The 21,253-nt window shown below is 50.1% G+C and overlaps 1 protein-coding gene across 1 annotated transcript in view; it reads right to left on the reverse strand.

The window, feature by feature from the left end:
• Positions 1 to 2,740: 2,740 nt before the first annotated feature.
• The window catches only part of LOC131366032 (rab GDP dissociation inhibitor alpha-like), a 32,417-nt gene continuing 13,904 nt past the window's right edge, over positions 2,741 to 21,253 (reverse strand). Inside the window, exon 11 of the mRNA XM_058410126.1 lies at positions 2,741 to 6,234. Within this exon, the coding sequence (XP_058266109.1) occupies positions 6,082 to 6,234 (153 nt within the window). The 3' untranslated portion in view covers positions 2,741 to 6,081. The remainder of the gene's footprint in view (positions 6,235 to 21,253) is intronic.

Below are 21,253 nucleotides of genomic sequence, written 5' to 3' on the forward strand. Positions count from 1 at the left end.
AGTGAGAACACCTATAGCAACCATCCTTTCTAGCTCTGATTTCACATTGTGTTGCATTGCCGCAGGAATTCTACCTGCTGGACGAACGATAGGTTGAGCTTCTTTGTCATGTTTCATGCAGTATGTCACGGGAAGTCTCCCTATTTCCTCTTGGAAAAGATCTGCATACTCTGTGTTGATCTGTTGGGCAAAACTTAATGTTTCTTTTGGACTGACCTGGTGTACTGCTTTATTGAGAGAAATGAGGCCCATCCAAAGACAGTCAGAGAGCCCAAGCAATGGCTGTACATCCCTTTGGACCAAATAGAACTGTAGAGTGTAGATCTGACCATTAAGATGGCACGGTAACAAGTGTTTGAACCAGCCGTTTGAATCTCCTCTCCACCATAAGCAACAAGCTTTACATGGCTTGACACCTGAAGATTCTCGTCCTGAACTTGTGCAAATGTCTGCAAGGACATGATGTTCCATGAGGCTCCTGTGACAACCTTCAGTTCAGTTGTTTTCCCATTGATTTGAACTGTGCAAGATATTGTAGTTTTCTTTGGCTATTTTGAGTCAAATTTGGTCACATTTTTATGGTTCAAAGCAACTCCATCTATAAAGAATGAGTCTTCATTGCTATTTTAGGCTTTGGAAACATCAATTTGATTCACAGTCTTTTTTAGATTTCTTGCACAATGAATGTTAGTTGATTTGCAGCATTTTTGGAAGTGGTTCCATTTGTTGCACCTGTGACATGCTGGTCAGATGCAGGACATCTCCTCCCTTTGGCTTCATGGTTGCTCCCACAATTGCTGCAATTATGAATTTGCTGTGAGGCAAACTTGTCTAGCCTGGGTTTGAGATTACAAAACGGCTTCCTTTTTACCGTTTGTTGAACACTGTCCACATTTGCCAAATTGTGTTTTGGTCCAGCAAGTGTTTTAGTGTGCTGATGTGTTAGTTCATGTATCTGACATATTTCAATAGCCTTTGCTAATGTCAACTCATTGTCACGCAACAAGAGTTTTCTCATTCCATCATTAAGTATCCCACACAAAAGTCAATCCCTTATCAATTCTTTTTGTAAATCACCAAACCTGCAACTCTGTGCCTTGTTTCATAAATCACTCACATATGCCTTGATTATCTCACCTGGCCTTTGGTTTCTTGAATTAAATTTGTCTCTCCATCGTTATATTTGTTTGTGGACTACAAAGTTCGTGGAACTTGCGTTTTAAACGAACGTTCGTTCACATTCAATGGCTTCCAAGCCGCCCAGGTTAATCAGTGTGAAGGCTTTTGTGCGAGGCTCTTTCTCTGAGTGTGCCGCAGCAATAAATATATCGAATTCCTGTTCAAAAACAATTTTCGTGCCAATGAAAGACAAGCGAAAGCCTTCAGCCATTATTTATCATGCGACAATTTCTGACAGCTAACTGTTGTATGAATGTACGATGGAAGAGTTTCTTTCACTTTCGCCGTCATCACGATTCTGTGCAGAACACTTCTGACACCATGTTGGATGACGAGTCGTAAGCCAAGGGAACAGTTTAACAGGTGTGTCTTTACTTGAGATGCAGGAGTTAGTTCACATACATGAAACTTCTTCACAATAACACTCTTGGACATGCGTAGAGACGAGCTTAGGAACCGAGAACTTAAAGCAACAGAACACTTATATTCTACACAAATACAAACATATATTTATTTAAAATAAAAAGGGGCTTTAAAAGAGCATTGATAAATATGAAATGAAGTAAACAGATGTGTCACAAAAACCAAGCCGGAAGTTTGACTCACATTTCCTTCATTACATCTTCAAACATTTCTGGAATAGATCAGTAATAATTATCTGTAATATTTCCTAGATCTTTCCCAGTGATTGGTCTCTCTCTCTCTCTCTCTCTCTCTCCCTCTGGAGGTTCAGAGGAACAAAATTCCACACTTTACAGTTTGTGTAGTAATTGCGTTCATTTCTCAAAGTGTTTGAGAAAACACTCCCACACACACCCACACACCGTCAGATCTGTTAGAACCACACAGAGGATGAATGAAGAACACTGTAAAGACAGAAGGAAGAATGAATAAAAGAGTCAGAGGTCTTCAGGTAGTTTTCAGTTCTCGCCACTGAAGCTGATCTCCAGCAGAAGATTATTATTAATGTCTAAGTTAAAAAGCTGGAGAATTTCTAATGAACCATTTCAAATGTGGGAAGAAATTCACTACAGAGTACAGAGTCTCAGAGTACAGAGACTCAGAGTACAGAGTACAGAGACTCAGAGTACAGAGACTCAGAGTACAGAGTACAGAGACTCAGAGTACAGAGACTCAGAATAGAGAGTACAGAGACTCAGAGTACAGAGACTCAGAGTACAGAGACTCGGAGTACAGAGTACAGAGACTCAGAGTACAGAGACTCGGAGTACAGAGACTCAGAGTACAGAGACTCGGAGTACAGAGACTCGGAGTACAGAGACTCGGAGTACAGAGACTCGGAGTACAGAGTACAGAGACTCAGAGTACAGAGACTCGGAGTACAGAGACTCGGAGTACAGAGACTCGGAGTACAGAGACTCGGAGTACAGAGACTCAGAGTACAGAGACTCAGAGTACAGAGACTCAGAATAGAGAGTACAGAGAGTCAGAGTACTGTTCTGTGTGTTGTGTTGTGTGTGTTCTATATGTCTGTTGTGTGTGACACTGTGTGTATTTTGTGTAGAAAGTGTATATAATAAACACACATCTCAGCCTCATGTCTCAGTCCTTCACGTGTCTTTATTGTTCCACATGAAAAAAACTGATACAGGTTTATAATCAGTGATGGAGTTAAACTGGACTTCAGCTACACGTTCACACACCAGGGCTTTAGATCAGTTAAAGACTGGACACTGTGTCACTGTCCAGTTTCTGTGAGTGTTTCTACAGCAAAAAACTGACCACAACTCCAGAGACAAGAGCTTTAGATTAAATAAATAAAAACTCAGAGTTTCTGAGGAAAAACTCATCAGGAGAGAAGGAGGACATTTAGTCTCCAGTACATCATGCACTTAACACACAGAACTAAGAGCTGTGTGTGTGTGTGTGTGTGTGTGTGTGTGAGATTTAAGGAGAGATTTCACTGATTTCTACACGTTTCAGTCTGAATGCGAGAGGAGACGTGAAATAAATCACTGATCCATGTGATGTAGAGAACGAGAGAATCATACACAGCTGAACACACACACCTTTATCACCAGTTCAGGCTGAAATGAAGATGAATAAAGGCTTAAAGGAAGAGATTAAAAAAGGAGGAGCTACAGAAGGAAACTGTTCATCACTACATCTACGGCTGTTCATCACTACACTAATTACCTGCTTATAAACCCTTTATAAACCGGTAAATAGTGTAGTGATGAACAGCTTCCTTCTGTAGCTTTAAGACACTGCAGCAGAAACTAAACTCAACGTCCAGAACATCAACCATCATCACGTCCAGTCAGATCCTCAATAAGTACACCATCACCTATCATCACTTCCTCTTTATCTCATTCTCTTTCCTGTCTCACTTCCTGTTTCCTTTATCGTCCTGACACTGCATCCTGTTTCTGCTCTGTCTCACAGGAAATCAATCAAACCTGCTGAGAGAGACGTGTGTGTGTGTGTGTTCTCTCAGCTCAGACTGATGTTCCTGCCCCAGTGCATATTGTCTGCTCTGATCTGATCATCTATAAGATTTTAGATGGGATTCCAGCAGAATTTACTGCTTGTGTTATTCTGACAGATAGAAATGGAATACATCATTTTTCCTATTTACAGGAATAATGCATTCTGGGAATTTTGGGAATCTTTGTAACAGCAAGGTGTAAAGTGCATGAGGACAGCTCCTCACATGACACCAACAAGGAGGATATGACATGGGAATGAGGGAATGAGGGAATGAGGGAAAGAGGAAATGAGGGAACGTGGGAATGAGGGAACGTGGGAATGAGGGAATGAGGAAATGAGGGAATGTGAGTGAGAGAATGTGAGAATGAGGGAATGTGGGAATGAGGGAATGAGGAATGTCAGAATGAGGGAATGTGAGAATGAGGGAATGTGGGAATGAGGGAATGTGTGAATGAGGGAATGTGGGAATGAGGGAATGAGGAATGTGAGAATGAGGGAATGTGAGAATGAGGGAATGTGGGAATGAGGGAATGAGGAATGTGAGAATGAGAGAAGTGAGAATGTGAGAATGAGGGAATGTGTGAATGAGGGAATGAGAGAATGTGGGAATGAGGGAATGTGTGAATGAGGGAATGTGAGAATGAGGGAATGAGAGAATGTGAGAATGAGAGAATGAGGGAATGAGAGAATGTGTGAATGAGGGAATGAGAGAATGTGGGAATGAGGGAATGAGAGAATGTGTGAATGATGGAATGAGAGAATGTGGGAATGAGGGAATGAGGGAATGAGAGAATGTGAGAATGAGGGAATGAGAGAATGTGGGAATGAGAGAATGTGTGAATGAGGGAATGAGAGAATGAGGGAATGTGGGAATGAGGGAATGAGAGAATGTGAGAATGAGGGAATGAGAGAATGTGGGAATGAGGGAATGTGTGAATGAGGGAATGAGAGAATGTGTGAATGAGGGAATGAGAGAATGAGGGAATGTGGGAATGAGGGAATGAGAGAATGTGGGAATGATGGAATGAGAGAATGTGGGAATGAGGGAATGAGGGAATGAGAGAATGTGAGAATGAGGGAATGAGAGAATGAGAGACTGTGTGAATGAGGGAATGAGAGAATGTGGGAATGAGAGAATGTGGGAATGAGGAATGTGAGAATGTGAGAATGAGAGAATGTGGGAATGAGAGAATGTGGGAATGAGGAATGTGAGAATGAGAGAATAAGAGAATAAGAGAATGAGGGAATGTGAGAATGAGGGAATAAGAGAATGAGGGAATGTGTGAATGAGGGAATGAGAGAATGTGGGAATGAGGGAATGAGAGAATGTGGGAATGAGAGAATGAGAGAATGTGGGAATGAGAGAATGTGGGAATGAGAGAATGAGAGAATGAGAGAATGTGAGAATGAGGGAATGAGAGAATGTGGGAATGAGAGAATGAGAGAATGTGAGAATGAGGGAATGAGAGAATGTGAGAATGAGGGAATGAGAGAATGTGGGAATGAGAGAATGAGAGAATGTGAGAATGAGGGAATGAGAGAATGTGAGAATGAGGGAATGAGAGAATGTGAGAATGAGGGAATGAGAGAATGTGAGAATGAGGGAATGAGGGAATGAGAGAATGTGGGAATGAGAGAATGAGAGAATGTGAGAATGAGGGAATGAGAGAATGTGAGAATGAGGGAATGAGAGAATGTGAGAATGAGGGAATGAGAGAATGTGAGAATGAGGGAATGAGAGAATGTGAGAATGAGGGAATGAGAGAATGTGGGAATGAGAGAATGAGAGAATGTGAGAATGAGGGAATGAGAGAATGTGAGAATGAGGGAATGAGAGAATGTGAGAATGAGAGAATGTGAGAATGAGAGAATGAGTTGTGATTTCCAGAATGTGAAGGTGGACGTTCTTGTAGAAGAAGCTTAGAGTCAGTGATGGATTGATTCTTATACACAGAAACCTTTTAGCATTTCATGCAAACAACAAGGTTTTAAAGACTCAAAGTGTTTATAATGCATTTATAACATTCTGGAACTGTAAGTGTTAAGAGTGTAAGACGTAACGTTAGTGTCTGTCCTTCGGTCTGAGCTTTTTATTAACATTAATGCTTAGATGGAGAGTGAAAAACAAAAAATCAAACCTACTAACACACACACACACACACAGACAATAACGCTTCTATCTTCTCCACACCGTTATCACTACTGGACACAAGACAGACAGGGATAAAAATAAAGAGAAGACAAGACAAGAAGTGTGTGTGTGTTCCAGGAGGTGAATCAGGTCATATTATTCACATAGACACTAACTACAACTTCCTCTACTCTCCTGCCTCTGTCTTTCACTCCTTCATATTTCCCAGTAATGACTGCTAATTGCCCCCTGATTAGCCCCTCCTTTTGCCCCACCCCCTATGGTGTGACTGTTCACCTCCTCACACCCTCCCCTGGCCCTCACTGCTCGTCCTCCCCGAACACATCGTTCTGTTTGCGCTTCATGTTCTCGAAGTCGAAGTCGCTCCCCGTCATGCGCTTGTAGATGTCCTTGATGTCGTTGCAGGTGGTCTCGAAGTGTGTGGTGGCGTCGTATGAGCGAGAGCAGAAGATCTGCAAAAGGAACACAGCAAGGAACATCAACATCTACCTTAAACCCTGTGCTGTGGTGTGGGTGTGTACTGTGGCGCGAGTGTGTACTGTGGTGTGAGTGTGTACTGTGGTGTGAGTGTGTACTGTGGTGTGAGTGTGTACTGTGGTGTGAGTGTGTACTGTGGTGTGAGTGTGTACTGTGGCGCGAGTGTGTACTGTGGTGTGAGTGTGTACTGTGGCGCGAGTGTGTACTGTGGTGTGAGTGTGTACTGTGGTGTGAGTGTGTGTGTACTGTGGTGTGAGTGTGTACTGTGGCGCGAGTGTGTACTGTGGTGTGAGTGTGTACTGTGGTGTGAGTGTGTACTGTGGTGTGAGTGTGTACTGTGGTGTGAGTGTGTACTGTGGTGTGAGTGTGTACTGTGGTGTGAGTGTGTACTGTGGTGTGTGTGTGTACTGTGGTGTGAGTGTGTACTGTGGCGCGAGTGTGTACTGTGGTGTGAGTGTGTACTGTGGTGTGAGTGTGTACTGTGGCGCGAGTGTGTACTGTGGTGTGAGTGTGTACTGTGGTGTGAGTGTGTGTGTACTGTGGTGTGAGTGTGTACTGTGGTGTGAGTGTGTACTGTGGTGTGAGTGTGTGTGTACTGTGGTATGAGTGTGTGTGTGTGTGCTGTGGTGTGAGTGTGTGTGTGCTGTGGTGTGAGTGTGTACTGTGGCGCGAGTGTGTACTGTGGTGTGAGTGTGTACTGTGGTGTGAGTGTGTGTGTACTGTGGTGTGAGTGTGTGTGTGTACTGTGGTGTGAGTGTGTGTGTGTGTGCTGTGGTGTGAGTGTGTGTGTGTACTGTGGTGTGAGTGTGTACTGTGGTGTGAGTGTGTGTGTACTGTGGTGTGAGTGTGTACTGTGGCGCGAGTGTGTACTGTGGTGTGAGTGTGTACTGTGGCGCGAGTGTGTACTGTGGTGTGAGTGTGTACTGTGGTGTGAGTGTGTGTGTACTGTGGTGTGAGTGTGTGTGTGTACTGTGGTGTGAGTGTGTGTGTGTGTGCTGTGGTGTGAGTGTGTGTGTGTGTGCTGTGGTGTGAGTGTGTGTGTACTGTGGTGTGAGTGTGTGTGTGTACTGTGGTGTGGGTGTGTGTGTGTGTACTGTGGTGTGAGTGTGTGTGTACTGTGGTATGAGTGTGTGTGTGTGTGCTGTGGTGTGAGTGTGTGTGTACTGTGGTGCGAGTGTGTACTGTGGTGCGAGTGTGTACTGTGGTGTGAGTGTGTGTGTGTGTGCTGTGGTGTGAGTGTGTGTGTACTGTGGTGTGAGTGTGTGTGTGTGTGCTGTGGTGTGAGTGTGTGTGTACTGTGGTGTGGGTGTGTGTGTGTGCTGTGGTGTGAGTGTGTGTGTACTGTGGTGTGAGTGTGTGTGTGTACTGTGGTGTGAGTGTGTGTGTGTGTGCTGTGGTGTGAGTGTGTGTGTACTGTGGTGTGAGTGTGTGCACTGTGGTGTGAGTGTGTGTGTACTGTGGTGTGAGTGTGTGTGTACTGTGGTGTGAGTGTGTGTGTGCTGTGGTGTGAGTGTGTGTGCTGTGGTGTGGGTGTGTGTGTGCTGTGGTGAGAGTGTGTGTGTGCTGTGGTGTGGGTGTGTGTGTGCTGTGGTGTGAGTGTGTGTGTGCTGTGAGTGTGTGTGTACTGTGGTGTGGTGTGTGTGTACTGTGGTGTGAGTGTGTGCACTGTGGTGTGAGTGTGTGTGTACTGTGGTGTGAGTGTGTGTGTACTGTGGTGTGGTGTGTGTGTACTGTGGTGTGAGTGTGTGCACTGTGGTGTGAGTGTGTGTGTACTGTGGTGTGAGTGTGTGTGTACTGTGGTGTGGTGTGTGTGTACTGTGGTGTGGTGTGAGTGTGTGCTGTGATGTGGGTGTGTGTGTGTGCTGTGATGTGGGTGTGTGTGTGTACTGTGGTGTGAGTGTGTGTGTACTGTGGTGTGTGTGTGTGCTGTGGTGTGAGTGTGTGTGTGTGCTGTGGTGTGAGTGTGTGTGTGTGCTGTGGTGTGAGTGTGTGTGTGTACTGTGGTGTGAGTGTGTGTGTGCTGTGGTGTGAGTGTGTGTGTGTACTGTGGTGTGGGTGTGTGTGTGCTGTGGTGTGAGTGTGTGTGTACTGTGGTGTGAGTGTGAGTGTGTGTGTGCGGATGTGTGTGTACTGTGGTGTGGTGTGTGTGTGTGCTGTGGTCTGAGTGTGTGTATGTGCTGTGGTGTGAGTGTGTGTGTACTGTGGTGTGAGTGTGTGTGTGCTGTGGTGTGTGTGTGTGTGTGCTGTGGTGTGTGTGTGTGTGTGTGCGCTGTGGTGTGTGTGTGTGCTGTGGTGTGAGTGTGTGTGTGTGTGCTGTAGTGTGTGTGTGTACTGTGGTGTGAGTGTGTGTGTGTGTGCTGTGGTGTGAGTGTGTGTGTGTGTACTGTGGTGTGAGTGTGTGTGTGCTGTGGTGTGTGTGTGTGTGTGTGTACTGTGGTGTGAGTGTGTGTGTGTGCTGTGGTGTGAGTGTGTGTGTGTGCTGTGGTGTGAGTGTGTGTGTGTGCTGTGGTGTGGGTTTGTGTGTGTACTGTGGTGTGAGTGTGTGTGTGCTGTGGTGTGTGTGTGTGTGCTGTGGTGTGTGTGTTTGTGTGCTGTGGTGTGAGTGTGTTTGTGTGCTGTGGTGTGAGTGTTTGTGTGCTGTGGTGTGAGTGTTTGTGTGCTGTGGTGTGGGTTTGTGTGTGTACTGTGGTGTGAGTGTGTGTGTGCTGTGGTGTGAGTGTGTGTGTGCTGTGGTGTGAGTGTGTGTGTGTGCTGTGGTGTGGGTTTGTGTGTGTACTGTGGTGTGAGTGTGTGTGTGGTGTGGTGTGAGTGTGTGTGTGTGTACTGTGGTGTGAGTGTGTGTGTGCTGTGGTGTGGGTGTGTGTGCTGTGGTGTGGGTTTGTGTGTGCTGTGGTGTGGGTGTGTGTGTGTGCTGTGGTGTGGGTTTGTGTGTGTACTGTGGTGTGAGTGTGTGTGTGTTGTGGTGTGGGTGTGTGTGTGTGCTGTGGTGTGGGTGTGTGTGTGCTGTGGTGTGAGTGTGTGTGTGTTGTGGTGTGGGTGTGTGTGTGTGCTGTGGTGTGAGTGTGTGTGTGTACTGTGGTGTGAGTGTGTGTGTGTACTGTGGTGTGAGTGTGTGTGTGTACTGTGGTGTGGGTGTGAGTGTGTGTGTGTACTGTGGTGTGAGTGTGTGTGTATGCTGTGGTGTGGGTGTATGTGTGTGCTGTGGTGTGAGTGTGTGTGTGCTGTGGTGTGGGTGTGTGTGTGCTGTGGTGTGGGTGTGTGTGTGTGCTGTGGTGTGGATGTGTGTGTGTGTACTGTGGTGTGGGTGTGTGTGTGTGCTGTGGTGTGGATGTGTGTGTGTGTGTGTACTGTGGTGTGGGTGTGTGTGTGTGTGTACTGTGGTGTGAGTGTGTGTGTGTGTGTGTACTGTGGTGTGAGTGTGTGTGTGTGTGTGTGTACTGTGGTGTGAGTGTGTGTGTGTGTGTGTACTGTGGTGTGAGTGTGTGTGTGCTGTGGTGTGAGTGTGTGTGTGTGCTGTGGTGTGAGTGTGTGTGTGCTGTGGTGTGGGTGTGTGTGTGTGCTGTGGTGTGAGTGTGTGTGTGTGTACTGTGGTGTGGGTGTGTGTGTGTGCTGTGGTGTGAGTGTGTGTGTGTGCTGTGGTGTGAGTGTGTGTGTGTGTGCTGTGGTGTGTGTGTGTGTGTGTGTACTGTGGTGTGGGTGTGTGTGTGTGCTGTGGTGTGAGTGTGTGTGTGTGCTGTGGTGTGAGTGTGTGTGTGTACTGTGGTGTGGTGTGTGTGTGTACTGTGGTGTGAGTGTGTGTGTGTGCTGTGGTCTGAGTGTGTGTGTGTGCTGTGGTGTGTGTGTGTGCTGTGGTGTGAGTGTGTGTGTGTACTGTGGTGTGAGTGTGTGTGTGCTGTGGTGTGTGTGTGTGTGCTGTGGTGTGTGTGTTTGTGTGCTGTGGTGTGAGTGTGTGTGTGTGCTGTGGTGTGAGTGTTTGTGTGCTGTGGTGTGGGTTTGTGTGTGTACTGTGGTGTGAGTGTGTGTGTGCTGTGGTGTGAGTGTGTGTGTGTGCTGTGGTGTGGGTTTGTGTGTGTACTGTGGTGTGAGTGTGTGTGTGGTGTGGTGTGAGTGTGTGTGTGTGTACTGTGGTGTGAGTGTGTGTGTGCTGTGGTGTGGGTGTGTGTGCTGTGGTGTGGGTTTGTGTGTGCTGTGGTGTGGGTGTGTGTGTGTGCTGTGGTGTGGGTTTGTGTGTGTACTGTGGTGTGAGTGTGTGTGTGTTGTGGTGTGGGTGTGTGTGTGTGCTGTGGTGTGGGTGTGTGTGTGTGCTGTGGTGTGAGTGTGTGTGTGTTGTGGTGTGGGTGTGTGTGTGTGCTGTGGTGTGAGTGTGTGTGTGTACTGTGGTGTGAGTGTGTGTGTGTACTGTGGTGTGAGTGTGTGTGTGTACTGTGGTGTGGGTGTGAGTGTGTGTGTGTACTGTGGTGTGAGTGTGTGTGTATGCTGTGGTGTGAGTGTGTGTGTGTGTGTGTACTGTGGTGTGGGTGTGTGTGTGTGTGTGTGTGTGTGTGTACTGTGGTGTGAGTGTGTGTGTGTGTGTGTGTACTGTGGTGTGAGTGTGTGTGTGCTGTGGTGTGAGTGTGTGTGTGTGCTGTGGTGTGGGTGTGTGTGTGTGCTGTGGTGTGAGTGTGTGTGTGCTGTGGTGTGGGTGTGTGTGTGTGCTGTGGTGTGAGTGTGTGTGTGCTGTGGTGTGGGTGTGTGTGTGCGCTGTGGTGTGAGTGTGTGTGTGTGCTGTGGTGTGGATGTGTGTGTGTGTACTGTGGTGTGGGTGTGTGTGTGTGTGTGTGTACTGTGGTGTGAGTGTGTGTGTGTGTGTGTACTGTGGTGTGAGTGTGTGTGTGCTGTGGTGTGAGTGTGTGTGTGTGCTGTGGTGTGAGTGTGTGTGTGCTGTGGTGTGGGTGTGTGTGTGTGCTGTGGTGTGAGTGTGTGTGTGTACTGTGCTGTGGGTGTGTGTGTGTGTGTGTACTGTGGTGTGGGTGTGTGTGTGTGTACTGTGGTGTGAGTGTGTGTGTGCTGTGGTGTGAGTGTGTGTGTGTGCTGTGGTGTGAGTGTGTGTGTGTACTGTGGTGTGAGTGTGTGTGTGTACTGTGCTGTGGGTGTGTGTGTGTGCTGTGGTGTGAGTGTGTGTGTGTACTGTGCTGTGGGTGTGTGTGTGTGCTGTGGTGTGGGTGTGTGTGTGTACTGTGGTGTGGGTGTGTGTGTGTGTGTGTACTGTGGTGTGAGTGTGTGTGTGTGCTGTGGTGTGAGTGTGTGTGTGTACTGTGCTGTGGGTGTGTGTGTGTGCTGTGGTGTGGGTGTGTGTGTGTGCTGTGGTGTGAGTGTGTGTGTGTGCTGTGGTGTGAGTGTGTGTGTGTGCTGTGGTGTGAGTGTGTGTGTGTGCTGTGGTGTGGGTGTGTGTGTGTGCTGTGGTGTGAGTGTGTGTGTGTACTGTGCTGTGGGTGTGTGTGTGCTGTGGTGTGGGTGTGTGTGTGTGCTGTGGTGTGAGTGTGTGTGTGTGCTGTGGTGTGAGTGTGTGTGTGTGCTGTGGTGTGAGTGTGTGTGTACTGTGGTGTGAGTGTGTGTGTGTACTGTGGTGTGAATGTGTGTGTGCTGTGGTGTGGGTGTGTGTGAGTGTGTGTACTGTGGTGTGAATGTGTGTGTACTGTGGTGTGAGTGTGTGTGTGTACTGTGGGTGTGAGTGTGTGTGTGCTGTGGTGTGGGTGTGTGTGTGTTTACTGTGGGTGTGAGTGTGTGTGTGTTGTGGTGTGAGTGTGTGTGTGTGCTGTGGTGTGAGTGTGTGTGTGCTGTGATGTGAGTGTGTGTGTGCTGTGGTGTGAGTGTGAGTGTGTGTACTGTGGTGTGAATGTGTGTGTGCTGTGGTGTGAGTGTGTGTGTGCTGTGGTGTGAGTGTGTGTGTGCTGTGGTGTGAGTGTGTGTGTGCTGTGGTGTGAATGTGTGTGTACTGTGCTGTGAGTGTGTGTGTGCTGTGGTGTGAGTGTGTGTGTGTGCTGTGGTGTGGGTGTGTGTGAGTGCTGTGGTGTGAGTGTGTGTGTGTGCTGTGGTGTGAGTGTGTGAGTGCTGTGGTGTGAGTGTGTGTGTGTGTGTGTACTGTGATGTGAGTGTGAGTGTGTGTGTGTACTGTGGTGTGGGTGTGAGTGTGTGTGTGCTGTGGTGTGAGTGTGTGTGTGCTGTGGTGTGAGTGTGTGTGTGCTGTGGTGTGGGTGTGTGTGTGTACTGTGGTGTGAGTGTGAGTGTGTGTGTGTACTGTGATGTGAGTGTGAGTGTGTGTGTGTACTGTGGTGTGGGTGTGAGTGTGTGTGTGTGCTGTGGTGTGAGTGTGTGTGTGTGCTGTGGTGTGAGTGTGTGTGTGCTGTGGTGTGGGTGTGTGTGAGTGTGTGTACTGTGGTGTGAATGTGTGTGTACTGTGGTGTGAGTGTGTGTGTGTACTGTGGGTGTGAGTGTGTGTGTGCTGTGGTGTGGGTGTGTGTGTGTGTACTGTGGGTGTGAGTGTGTGTGTGTTGTGGTGTGAGTGTGTGTGTGCTGTGGTGTGAGTGTGTGTGTGCTGTGGTGTGAGTGTGAGTGTGTGTACTGTGGTGTGAATGTGTGTGTACTGTGCTGTGAGTGTGTGTGTGCTGTGGTGTGAGTGTGTGTGTGCTGTGGTGTGAGTGTGTGTGTGCTGTGGTGTGAATGTGTGTGTACTGTGCTGTGAGTGTGTGTGTGCTGTGCTGTGAGTGTGTGTGTGTGCTGTGGTGTGAGTGTGTGTGTGTGCTGTGGTGTGGGTGTGTGTGAGTGCTGTGGTGTGAGTGTGTGTGTGCTGTGGTGTGAGTGTGTGAGTGCTGTGGTGTGAGTGTGTGTGTGCTGTGGTGTGGGTGTGTGTGTGTACTGTGGTGTGAGTGTGAGTGTGTGTGTGTACTGTGATGTGAGTGTGAGTGTGTGTGTGTACTGTGGTGTGGGTGTGAGTGTGTGTGTGTGCTGTGGCGTGGGTGTGTGTGTGTGCTGTGATGTGGGTGTGAGTGTGTGTGTGTACTGTGGCGTGGGTGTGTGTGTGTGCTGTGATGTGGGTGTGTGTGTGTACTGTGGTGTGAGTGTGTGTGTGTGTGTGCTGTGGTGTGGGTGTGTGTGTGTGTGCTGTGGTGTGAGTGTGTGTGTGCTGTGGTGTGAGTATGTGTGTGTACTGTGGCGTGGGTGTGAGTGTGTACTGTGGTGTGAGTGTGTGTGTGCTGTGGTGTGTGTGTGTGAGTGTGTGTGTGCTGTGGTGTGAGTGTGTGTGTGTGCTGTGGTGTGAGTGTGTGTGTACTGTGGTGTGTGTGTGCTGTGGTGTGAGTGTGTGAGTGCTGTGGTGTGAGTGTGTGTGTGCTGTGGTGTGAGTGTGTGTGTGTGTGTACTGTGCTGTGAGTGTGTGTGTGCTGTGGTGTGAGTGTGTGTGTGCTGTGGTGTGAGTGTGTGTGTGCTGTGGTGTGGGTGTGTGTGTGCTGTGGTGTGAGTGTGTGTGTGCTGTGGTGTGGGTGTGTGTGTGTGCTGTGGTGTGAGTGTGTGTGTGTGCTGTGGTGTGAGTGTGTGTGTGCTGTGGTGTGGGTGTGTGTGTGTGCTGTGGTGTGAGTGTGTGTGTGTACTGTGCTGTGGGTGTGTGTGTGTGCTGTGGTGTGAGTGTGTGAGTGCTGTGGTGTGAGTGTGTGTGTGCTGTGGTGTGGGTGTGTGTGTGTGCTGTGGTGTGAGTGTGTGTGTGTGCTGTGGTGTGAGTGTGTGTGTGCTGTGGTGTGAGTGTGTGTGTGTGCTGTGGTGTGAGTGTGTGTGTGCTGTGGTGTGAGTGTGTGTGTGTGCTGTGGTGTGAGTGTGTGTGTGTGCTGTGGTGTGAGTGTGTGTGTGTGCTGTGGGTGTGTGTGTGTGCTGTGGTGTGGGTGTGTGTGTGTGCTGTGGTGTGAGTGTGTGTGTGTGCTGTGGTGTGAGTGTGTGTGTGTGCTGTGGTGTGAGTGTGTGTGTGTGCTGTGGTGTGGGTGTGTGTGTGTGCTGTGGTGTGAGTGTGTGTGTGTGCTGTGGTGTGAGTGTGTGTGTACTGTGGTGTGAGTGTGTGTGTGTACTGTGGGTGTGAGTGTGTGTGTGCTGTGGTGTGGGTGTGTGTGAGTGTGTGTACTGTGGTGTGAATGTGTGTGTACTGTGGTGTGAGTGTGTGTGTGTACTGTGGGTGTGAGTGTGTGTGTGCTGTGGTGTGGGTGTGTGTGTGTGTACTGTGGGTGTGAGTGTGTGTGTGCTGTGGTGTGAGTGTGTGTGTGCTGTGGTGTGAGTGTGTGTGTGCTGTGGTGTGAGTGTGAGTGTGTGTACTGTGGTGTGAATGTGTGTGTACTGTGCTGTGAGTGTGTGTGTGCTGTGGTGTGAGTGTGTGTGTGCTGTGGTGTGAGTGTGTGTGTGCTGTGGTGTGAGTGTGTGTGTGTGCTGTGGTGTGTGTGTGTGTGAGTGCTGTGGTGTGAGTGTGTGTGTGCTGTGGTGTGGGTGTGTGTGTGTGCTGTGCTGTGAGTGTGTGAGTGCTGTGGTGTGAGTGTGTGTGTGCTGTGGTGTGGGTGTGTGTGTGTACTGTGGTGTGAGTGTGAGTGTGTGTGTGTACTGTGATGTGAGTGTGAGTGTGTGTGTGTACTGTGGTGTGGGTGTGAGTGTGTGTGTGTGCTGTGGCGTGGGTGTGTGTGTGTGCTGTGATGTGGGTGTGAGTGTGTGTGTGTACTGTGGCGTGGGTGTGTGTGTGTGCTGTGATGTGTGTGTGTGTGTGTACTGTGGTGTGAGTGTGTGTGTGTGTGTGCTGTGGTGTGCGTGTGTGTGCTGTGGTGTGGGTGTGTGTGTGTGCTGTGGTGTGAGTGTGTGTGTGTGCTGTGGTGTGAGTGTGTGTGTGTGCTGTGGTGTGAGTGTGTGTGTGTGCTGTGGTGTGGGTGTGTGTGTGTGCTGTGGTGTGAGTGTGTGTGTGTGCTGTGGTGTGAGTGTGTGTGTGTGCTGTGGTGTGAGTGTGTGTGTACTGTGGTGTGAGTGTGTGTGTGTACTGTGGGTGTGAGTGTGTGTGTGCTGTGGTGTGGGTGTGTGTGAGTGTGTATACTGTGGTGTGAATGTGTGTGTACTGTGGTGTGAGTGTGTGTGTGTACTGTGGGTGTGAGTGTGTGTGTGCTGTGGTGTGGGTGTGTGTGTGTGTACTGTGGGTGTGAGTGTGTGTGTGCTGTGGTGTGAGTGTGTGTGTGCTGTGGTGTGAGTGTGAGTGTGTGTACTGTGGTGTGAATGTGTGTGTACTGTGCTGTGAGTGTGTGTGTGCTGTGGTGTGAGTGTGTGTGTGTGCTGTGGTGTGGGTGTGTGTGAGTGCTGTGGTGTGAGTGTGTGTGTGCTGTGGTGTGGGTGTGTGTGTGTGCTGTGGTGTGAGTGTGTGAGTGCTGTGGTGTGAGTGTGTGTGTGCTGTGGTGTGGGTGTGTGTGTGTACTGTGGTGTGAGTGTGAGTGTGTGTGTGTACTGTGATGTGAGTGTGAGTGTGTGTGTGTACTGTGGTGTGGGTGTGAGTGTGTGTGTGTGCTGTGGCGTGGGTGTGTGTGTGTGCTGTGATGTGGGTGTGAGTGTGTGTGTGTACTGTGGCGTGGGTGTGTGTGTGTGCTGTGATGTGTGTGTGTGTGTGTACTGTGGTGTGAGTGTGTGTGTGTGTGTGCTGTGGTGTGGGTGTGTGTGTGTGCTGTGGTGTGAGTGTGTGTGTGCTGTGGTGTGAGTATGTGTGTGTACTGTGGCGTGGGTGTGTGTGTGTACTGTGGTGTGAGTGTGTGTGTGCTGTGGTGTGTGTGTGTGTGTGTGTGTGTGTGTGTGTGCTGTGGCGTGGGTGTGTGTGTGTGCTGTGGTGTGAGTGTGTGTGCTGTGGTGTGGTGTGAGTGTGTGTGTGTGTGCTGTGGTGTGAGTGTGTGTGTGTGCTGTGGTGTGAGTGTGTGTGTGCTGTGGTGTGGGTGTGTGTGTGCTGTGGTGTGAGTGTGTGTATGTGCTGTGGTGTGAGTGTGTGTGTACTGTGGTGTGAGTGTGTGTGTGTGTACTGTGGTGTGAGTGTGTGTGTGTGCTGTGATGTGGGTGTGTGTGTGTACTGTGGTGTGAGTGTGTGTGAGTGCTGTGGTGCGAGTGTGTGTGTGTGTGTGCTGTGGTGTGAGTGTATGTGTGCTGTGGTGTGAGTGTGTGTGTACTGTGGCGTGGGTGTGTGTGTGTACTGTGGCGTGAGTGTGTGTGTGTGTGTGCTGTGGTGTGGGTGTGTGTGTGTGTACTGTGGTGTGAGTGTGTGTGTGTGTACTGTGGTGTGAGTGTGTGTGTGTGTGTGTGCTGTGGTGTGGGTGTGTGTGTGTGTACTGTGGTGTGAGTGTGTGTGTGCTGTGGTGTGTGTGTGTGTGTGTGTACTGTGGTGTGAGTGTGTGTGTGTACTGTGGTGTGAGTGTGTGTGTGTGCTGTGATGTGGGTGTGTGTGTGTGCTGTGGCGTGGGTGTGTGTGTGTACTGTGGCGTGGGTGTGTGTGTGTGTACTGTGGCGTGTGTGTGTGTGTGTGTACTGTGGTGTGAGTGTGTGTGTGTGTACTGTGGTGTGTGTGTGTGTGTGTGTGTGTGCTGTGACGTGGGCGTGTGTGTGTGCTGTGGCGTGGGTGTGTGTGTGTGCTGTGGCGTGGGTGTGTGTGTGTACTGTGGCGTGGGTGTGTGTGTGTGCTGTGATGTGGGTGTGTGTGTGTACTGTGGTGTGAGTGTGTGTGTGTACTGTGGTGTGAGTGTGTGTGAGTGCTGTGGTGCGAGTGTGTGTGTGCTGTGGTGTGAGTATGTGTGTGTACTGTGGCGTGAGTGTGTGTGTGCTGTGGTGTGGGTGTGTGTGTGTGTGCTGTGGTGTGAGTGTGTGTGTGCTGTGGTGTGAGTGTGTGTGTGTGTGCTGTGGTGTGGGTGTGTGTGTGTGTGCTGTGGTGTGAGTGTGTGTGTGCTGTGGCGTGTGTGTGTGTGTGTACTGTGGCGTGAGTGTGTGTGTGCTGTGGTGTGAGTGTGTGTGTGCTGTGGTGTGTGTGTGTGTGTGTGTACTGTGGCGTGAGTGTGTGTGTGCTGTGGTGTGAGTGTGTGTGTGTGTGCTGTGGTGTGGGTGTGTGTGTGTGTGCTGTGGTGTGAGTGTGTGTGTGCTGTGGCGTGGGTGTGTGTGTGTACTGTGGCGTGAGTGTGTGTGTGCTGTGGTGTGTGTGTGTGTGTGTGTGTGCTGTGGCGTGGGTGTGTGTGTGTACTGTGGCGTGAGTGTGTGTGTGTGCTGTGGCGTGGGTGTGTGTGTGCTGTGGTGTGAGTGTGTGTGTGTACTGTGGTGCGAGTGTGTGTGTGTACTGTGGTGTGAGTGTGTGTGTGCTGTGGTGTGGGTGTGTGTGTGCTGTGGTGTGAGTGTGTGTGTGCTGTGGTGTGAGTATGTGTGCTGTGGTGTGAGTGTGTGTGTGCTGTGGTGTGAGTATGTGTGTGTACTGTGGCGTGGGTGTGTGTGTGTACTGTGGTGTGTGTGTGTGTGTGCTGTGGCGTGGGTGTGTGTGTGTGCTGTGGCGTGGGTGTGTGTGTGCTGTGGCGTGAGTGTGTGTGTGTGCTGTGGTGCGAGTGTGTGTGTGTACTGTGGTGTGAGTGCTGTGGTGAGAGTGTGTGTGTGCTGTGGTGTGAGTGTGTGTGTGCTGTGGTGTGAGTGTGTGTGTGCTGTGGTGTGAGTGTGTGTGTGTTGTGGTGTGAGTGTGTGTGTGTGCTGTGGTGTGAGTGTGTGTGTGTGCTGTGGTGTGAGTGTGTGTGTGTGCTGTGGTGTGAGTGTGTGTGTGCTGTGGTGTGAGTGTGTGTGTGCTGTGGTGTGAGTGTGTGTGTGCTGTGGTGTGAGTGTGTGTGTGCTGTGGTGTGAGTGTGTGTGTGTGCTGTGGGGTGTGTGTGAGTGTGTGTGTGTGTACTGTGGTGTGAGTGTGTGTGTGTACTGTGGTGTGAGTGTGTGTGTGTACTGTGGTGTGAGTGTGTGTGTGTGCTGTGGTGTGAGTGTGTGTGCTGTGGTGTGAGTGTGTGTGTGTACTGTGGTGTGAGTGTGTGTGTGTGTGCTGTGGTGTGGGTGTGTGCTGTGGTGTGAGTGTGTGTGTGCTGTGGTGAGAGTGTGTGTGTGTACTGTGGTGTGAGTGTGTGTGTGAGTGTGTGTGTGTGTACTGTGGTGTGAGTGTGTGTGTGCTGTGGTGTGAGTGTGTGTGTGTACTGTGGTGTGAGTGTGTGTGTGCTGTGGTGTGAGTGTGTGTGTGTAGTGTGGTGTGAGTGTGTGTGTGTGCTGTGGTGTGGGTGTATGTGTGCTGTGGTGTGAGTGTGTGTGTGTGTGCTGTGGTGTGAGTGTGTGTGTGTAGTGTGGTGTGAGTGTGTGTGTGAGTGTGTGTGTGTGTACTGTGGTGTGAGTGTGTGTGTGTACTGTGGTGTGAGTGTGTGTGTGTACTGTGGTGTGAGTGTGTGTGTGCTGTGGTGTGAGTGTGTGTGTGTGTGCTGTGGTGTGAGTGTGTGTGTGTGCTGTGGTGTGGGTGTATGTGTGTGTGTGCTGTGGTGTGAGTGTGTGTGTACTGTGGTGTGAGTGTGTGTGTGTGCTGTGGTGTGAGTGTGTGTGTGTACTGTGGTGTGAGTGTGTGTGTGTACTGTGGTGTGAGGGTGTGAGTGCTGTGGTGTGAGTGTGTGTGTGCTTTGGTGTGAGTGTGTGTGTGCTGTGGTGTGAGTGTGTGTGTGCTGTGGTGTGAGTGTGTGTGTGTGTGTACTGTGGTGTGAGTGTGTGTGTGATGTGGGTGTGTGTGAGTGTGTGTACTGTGGTGTGAATGTGTGTGTACTGTGGTGTGTGTGTGTGTGCTGTGGGTGTGAGTGTGTGTGTGCTGTGGTGTGGGTGTGTGTGTGTGTACTGTGGGTGTGAGTGTGTGTGTGCTGTGGTGTGAGTGTGTGTGTGCGAGTGTGTGTGTGCTGTGGTGTGAGTGTGTGTACTGTGGTGTGAATGTGTGTGTACTGTGCTGTGAGTGTGTGTGTACTGTGTGTGTGAGTGTGTGTGTGTACTGTGGTGTGAGTGTGAGTGTGTGTGTGTACTGTGATGTGAGTGTGAGTGTGTGTGTGTACTGTGGTGTGGGTGTGAGTGTGCTGTGGTGTGAGTGTGTGTGAGTGCTGTGGTGTGAGTGTGTGTGTGCTGTGGTGTGAGTGTGTGTGTGTGCTGTGGTGTGAGTGTGAGTGTGTGTGTGTACTGTGGTGTGGGTGTGAGTGTGTGTGTGTACTGTGGTGTGGGTGTGTGTGTGCTGTGGTGTGAGTGTGAGTGTGCTGTGGTGTGAGTGTGTGTGAGTGCTGTGGTGTGAGTGTGTGTGTGTACTGTGGTGTGAGTGTGAGTGTGTGTGTGTACTGTGGTGTGGGTGTGAGTGTGTGTGTGTACTGTGGTGTGGGTGTGTGTGTGCTGTGGTGTGAGTGTGTGTGTGTGCTGTGGTGTGAGTGTGTGTGTACTGTGGTGTGTGTGTGTGCTGTGGTGTGAGTGTGTGTGAGTGCTGTGGTGTGAGTGTGTGTGTGTACTGTGGTGTGAGTGTGAGTGTGTGTGTGTACTGTGGTGTGGGTGTGAGTGTGTGTGTGTACTGTGGTGTGGGTGTGAGTGTGCTGTGGTGTGAGTGTGTGTGAGTGCTGTGGTGTGAGTGTGTGTGTGTACTGTGGTGTGGGTGTGAGTGTGTGTGTGTACTGTGGTGTGGGTGTGTGTGTGCTGTGGTGTGAGTGTGTGTGTGTGCTGTGGTGTGAGTGTGTGTGTACTGTGGTGTGAGTGTGTGTGTGTGCTGTGGTGTGAGTGTGTGTGTGTTGTGGTGTGAGTGTGTGTGTGTGCTGTGGTGTGAGTGTGTGTGTGCTGTGGTGTGAGTGTGTGTGTGTGTGTACTGTGCTGTGAGTGTGTGTGTGCTGTGGTGTGAGTGTGTGTGAGTGCTGTGGTGTGAGTGTGTGTGTGCTGTGGTGTGGGTGTGTGTGTGTGCTGTGGTGTGAGTGTGTGTGTGTGTACTGTGGTGTGTGTGTGTGCTGTGATGTGGGTGTGTGTGTGTGCTGTGGTGTGAGTGTGTGTGTGTGCTGTGGTGTGGGTGTGTGTGTGTGCTGTGGTGTGGGTGTGTGTGAGTGCTGTGGTGTGAGTGTGTGTGTGCTGTGGTGTGGGTGTGTGTGTGTGCTGTGGTGTGAGTGTGTGTGTGTGTACTGTGGTGTGTGTGTGTGTGTGCTGTGATGTGGGTGTGTGTGTGTACTGTGGTGTGAGTGTGTGTGTGTGTGCTGTGGTGTGGGTGTGTGTGTGTGCTGTGGTGTGGGTGTGTGTGAGTGCTGTGGTGTGAGTGTGTGTGTGCTGTGGTGTGGGTGTGTGTGTGTGCTGTGGTGTGAGTGTGTGTGTGTGTACTGTGGTGTGTGTGTGTGGTGTGTGCTGTGATGTGGGTGTGTGTGTGTGCGTGTGTGTGAGTGTGTGTGTGTGCTGTGGTGTGGGTGTGTGTGTGTGTACTGTGGTGTGAGTGTGTGTGTGTGTACTGTGGTGTGTGTGTGTGTGTGCTGTGATGTGGGTGTGTGTGTGTGCTGTGGTGTGAGTGTGTGTGTGTGCTGTGGTGTGGGTGTGTGTGTGTGCTGTGGTGTGGGTGTGTGTGAGTGCTGTGGTGTGAGTGTGTGTGTGTACTGTGGTGTGTGTGTGTGTGTGCTGTGATGTGGGTGTGTGTGTGTGCTGTGGTGTGAGTGTGTGTGTGTGCTGTGGTGTGGGTGTGTGTGTGTGCTGTGGTGTGGGTGTGTGTGAGTGCTGTGGTGTGAGTGTGTGTGTGCTGTGGTGTGGGTGTGTGTGTGTGCTGTGGTGTGAGTGTGTGTGTGTGTACTGTGGTGTGTGTGTGTGTGTGCTGTGGTGTGGGTGTGTGTGTGTGCTGTGGTGTGAGTGTGTGTGTGTGTGCTGTGGTGTGAGTGTGTGTGTGTGCTGTGGTGTGGGTGGGTGTGAGTGCTGTGGTGTGAGTGTGTGTGTGCTGTG

Source organism: Hemibagrus wyckioides, linkage group LG15 (assembly GCF_019097595.1).
Source record: "Hemibagrus wyckioides isolate EC202008001 linkage group LG15, SWU_Hwy_1.0, whole genome shotgun sequence".
NCBI lineage: Eukaryota > Metazoa > Chordata > Actinopteri > Siluriformes > Bagridae > Hemibagrus > Hemibagrus wyckioides.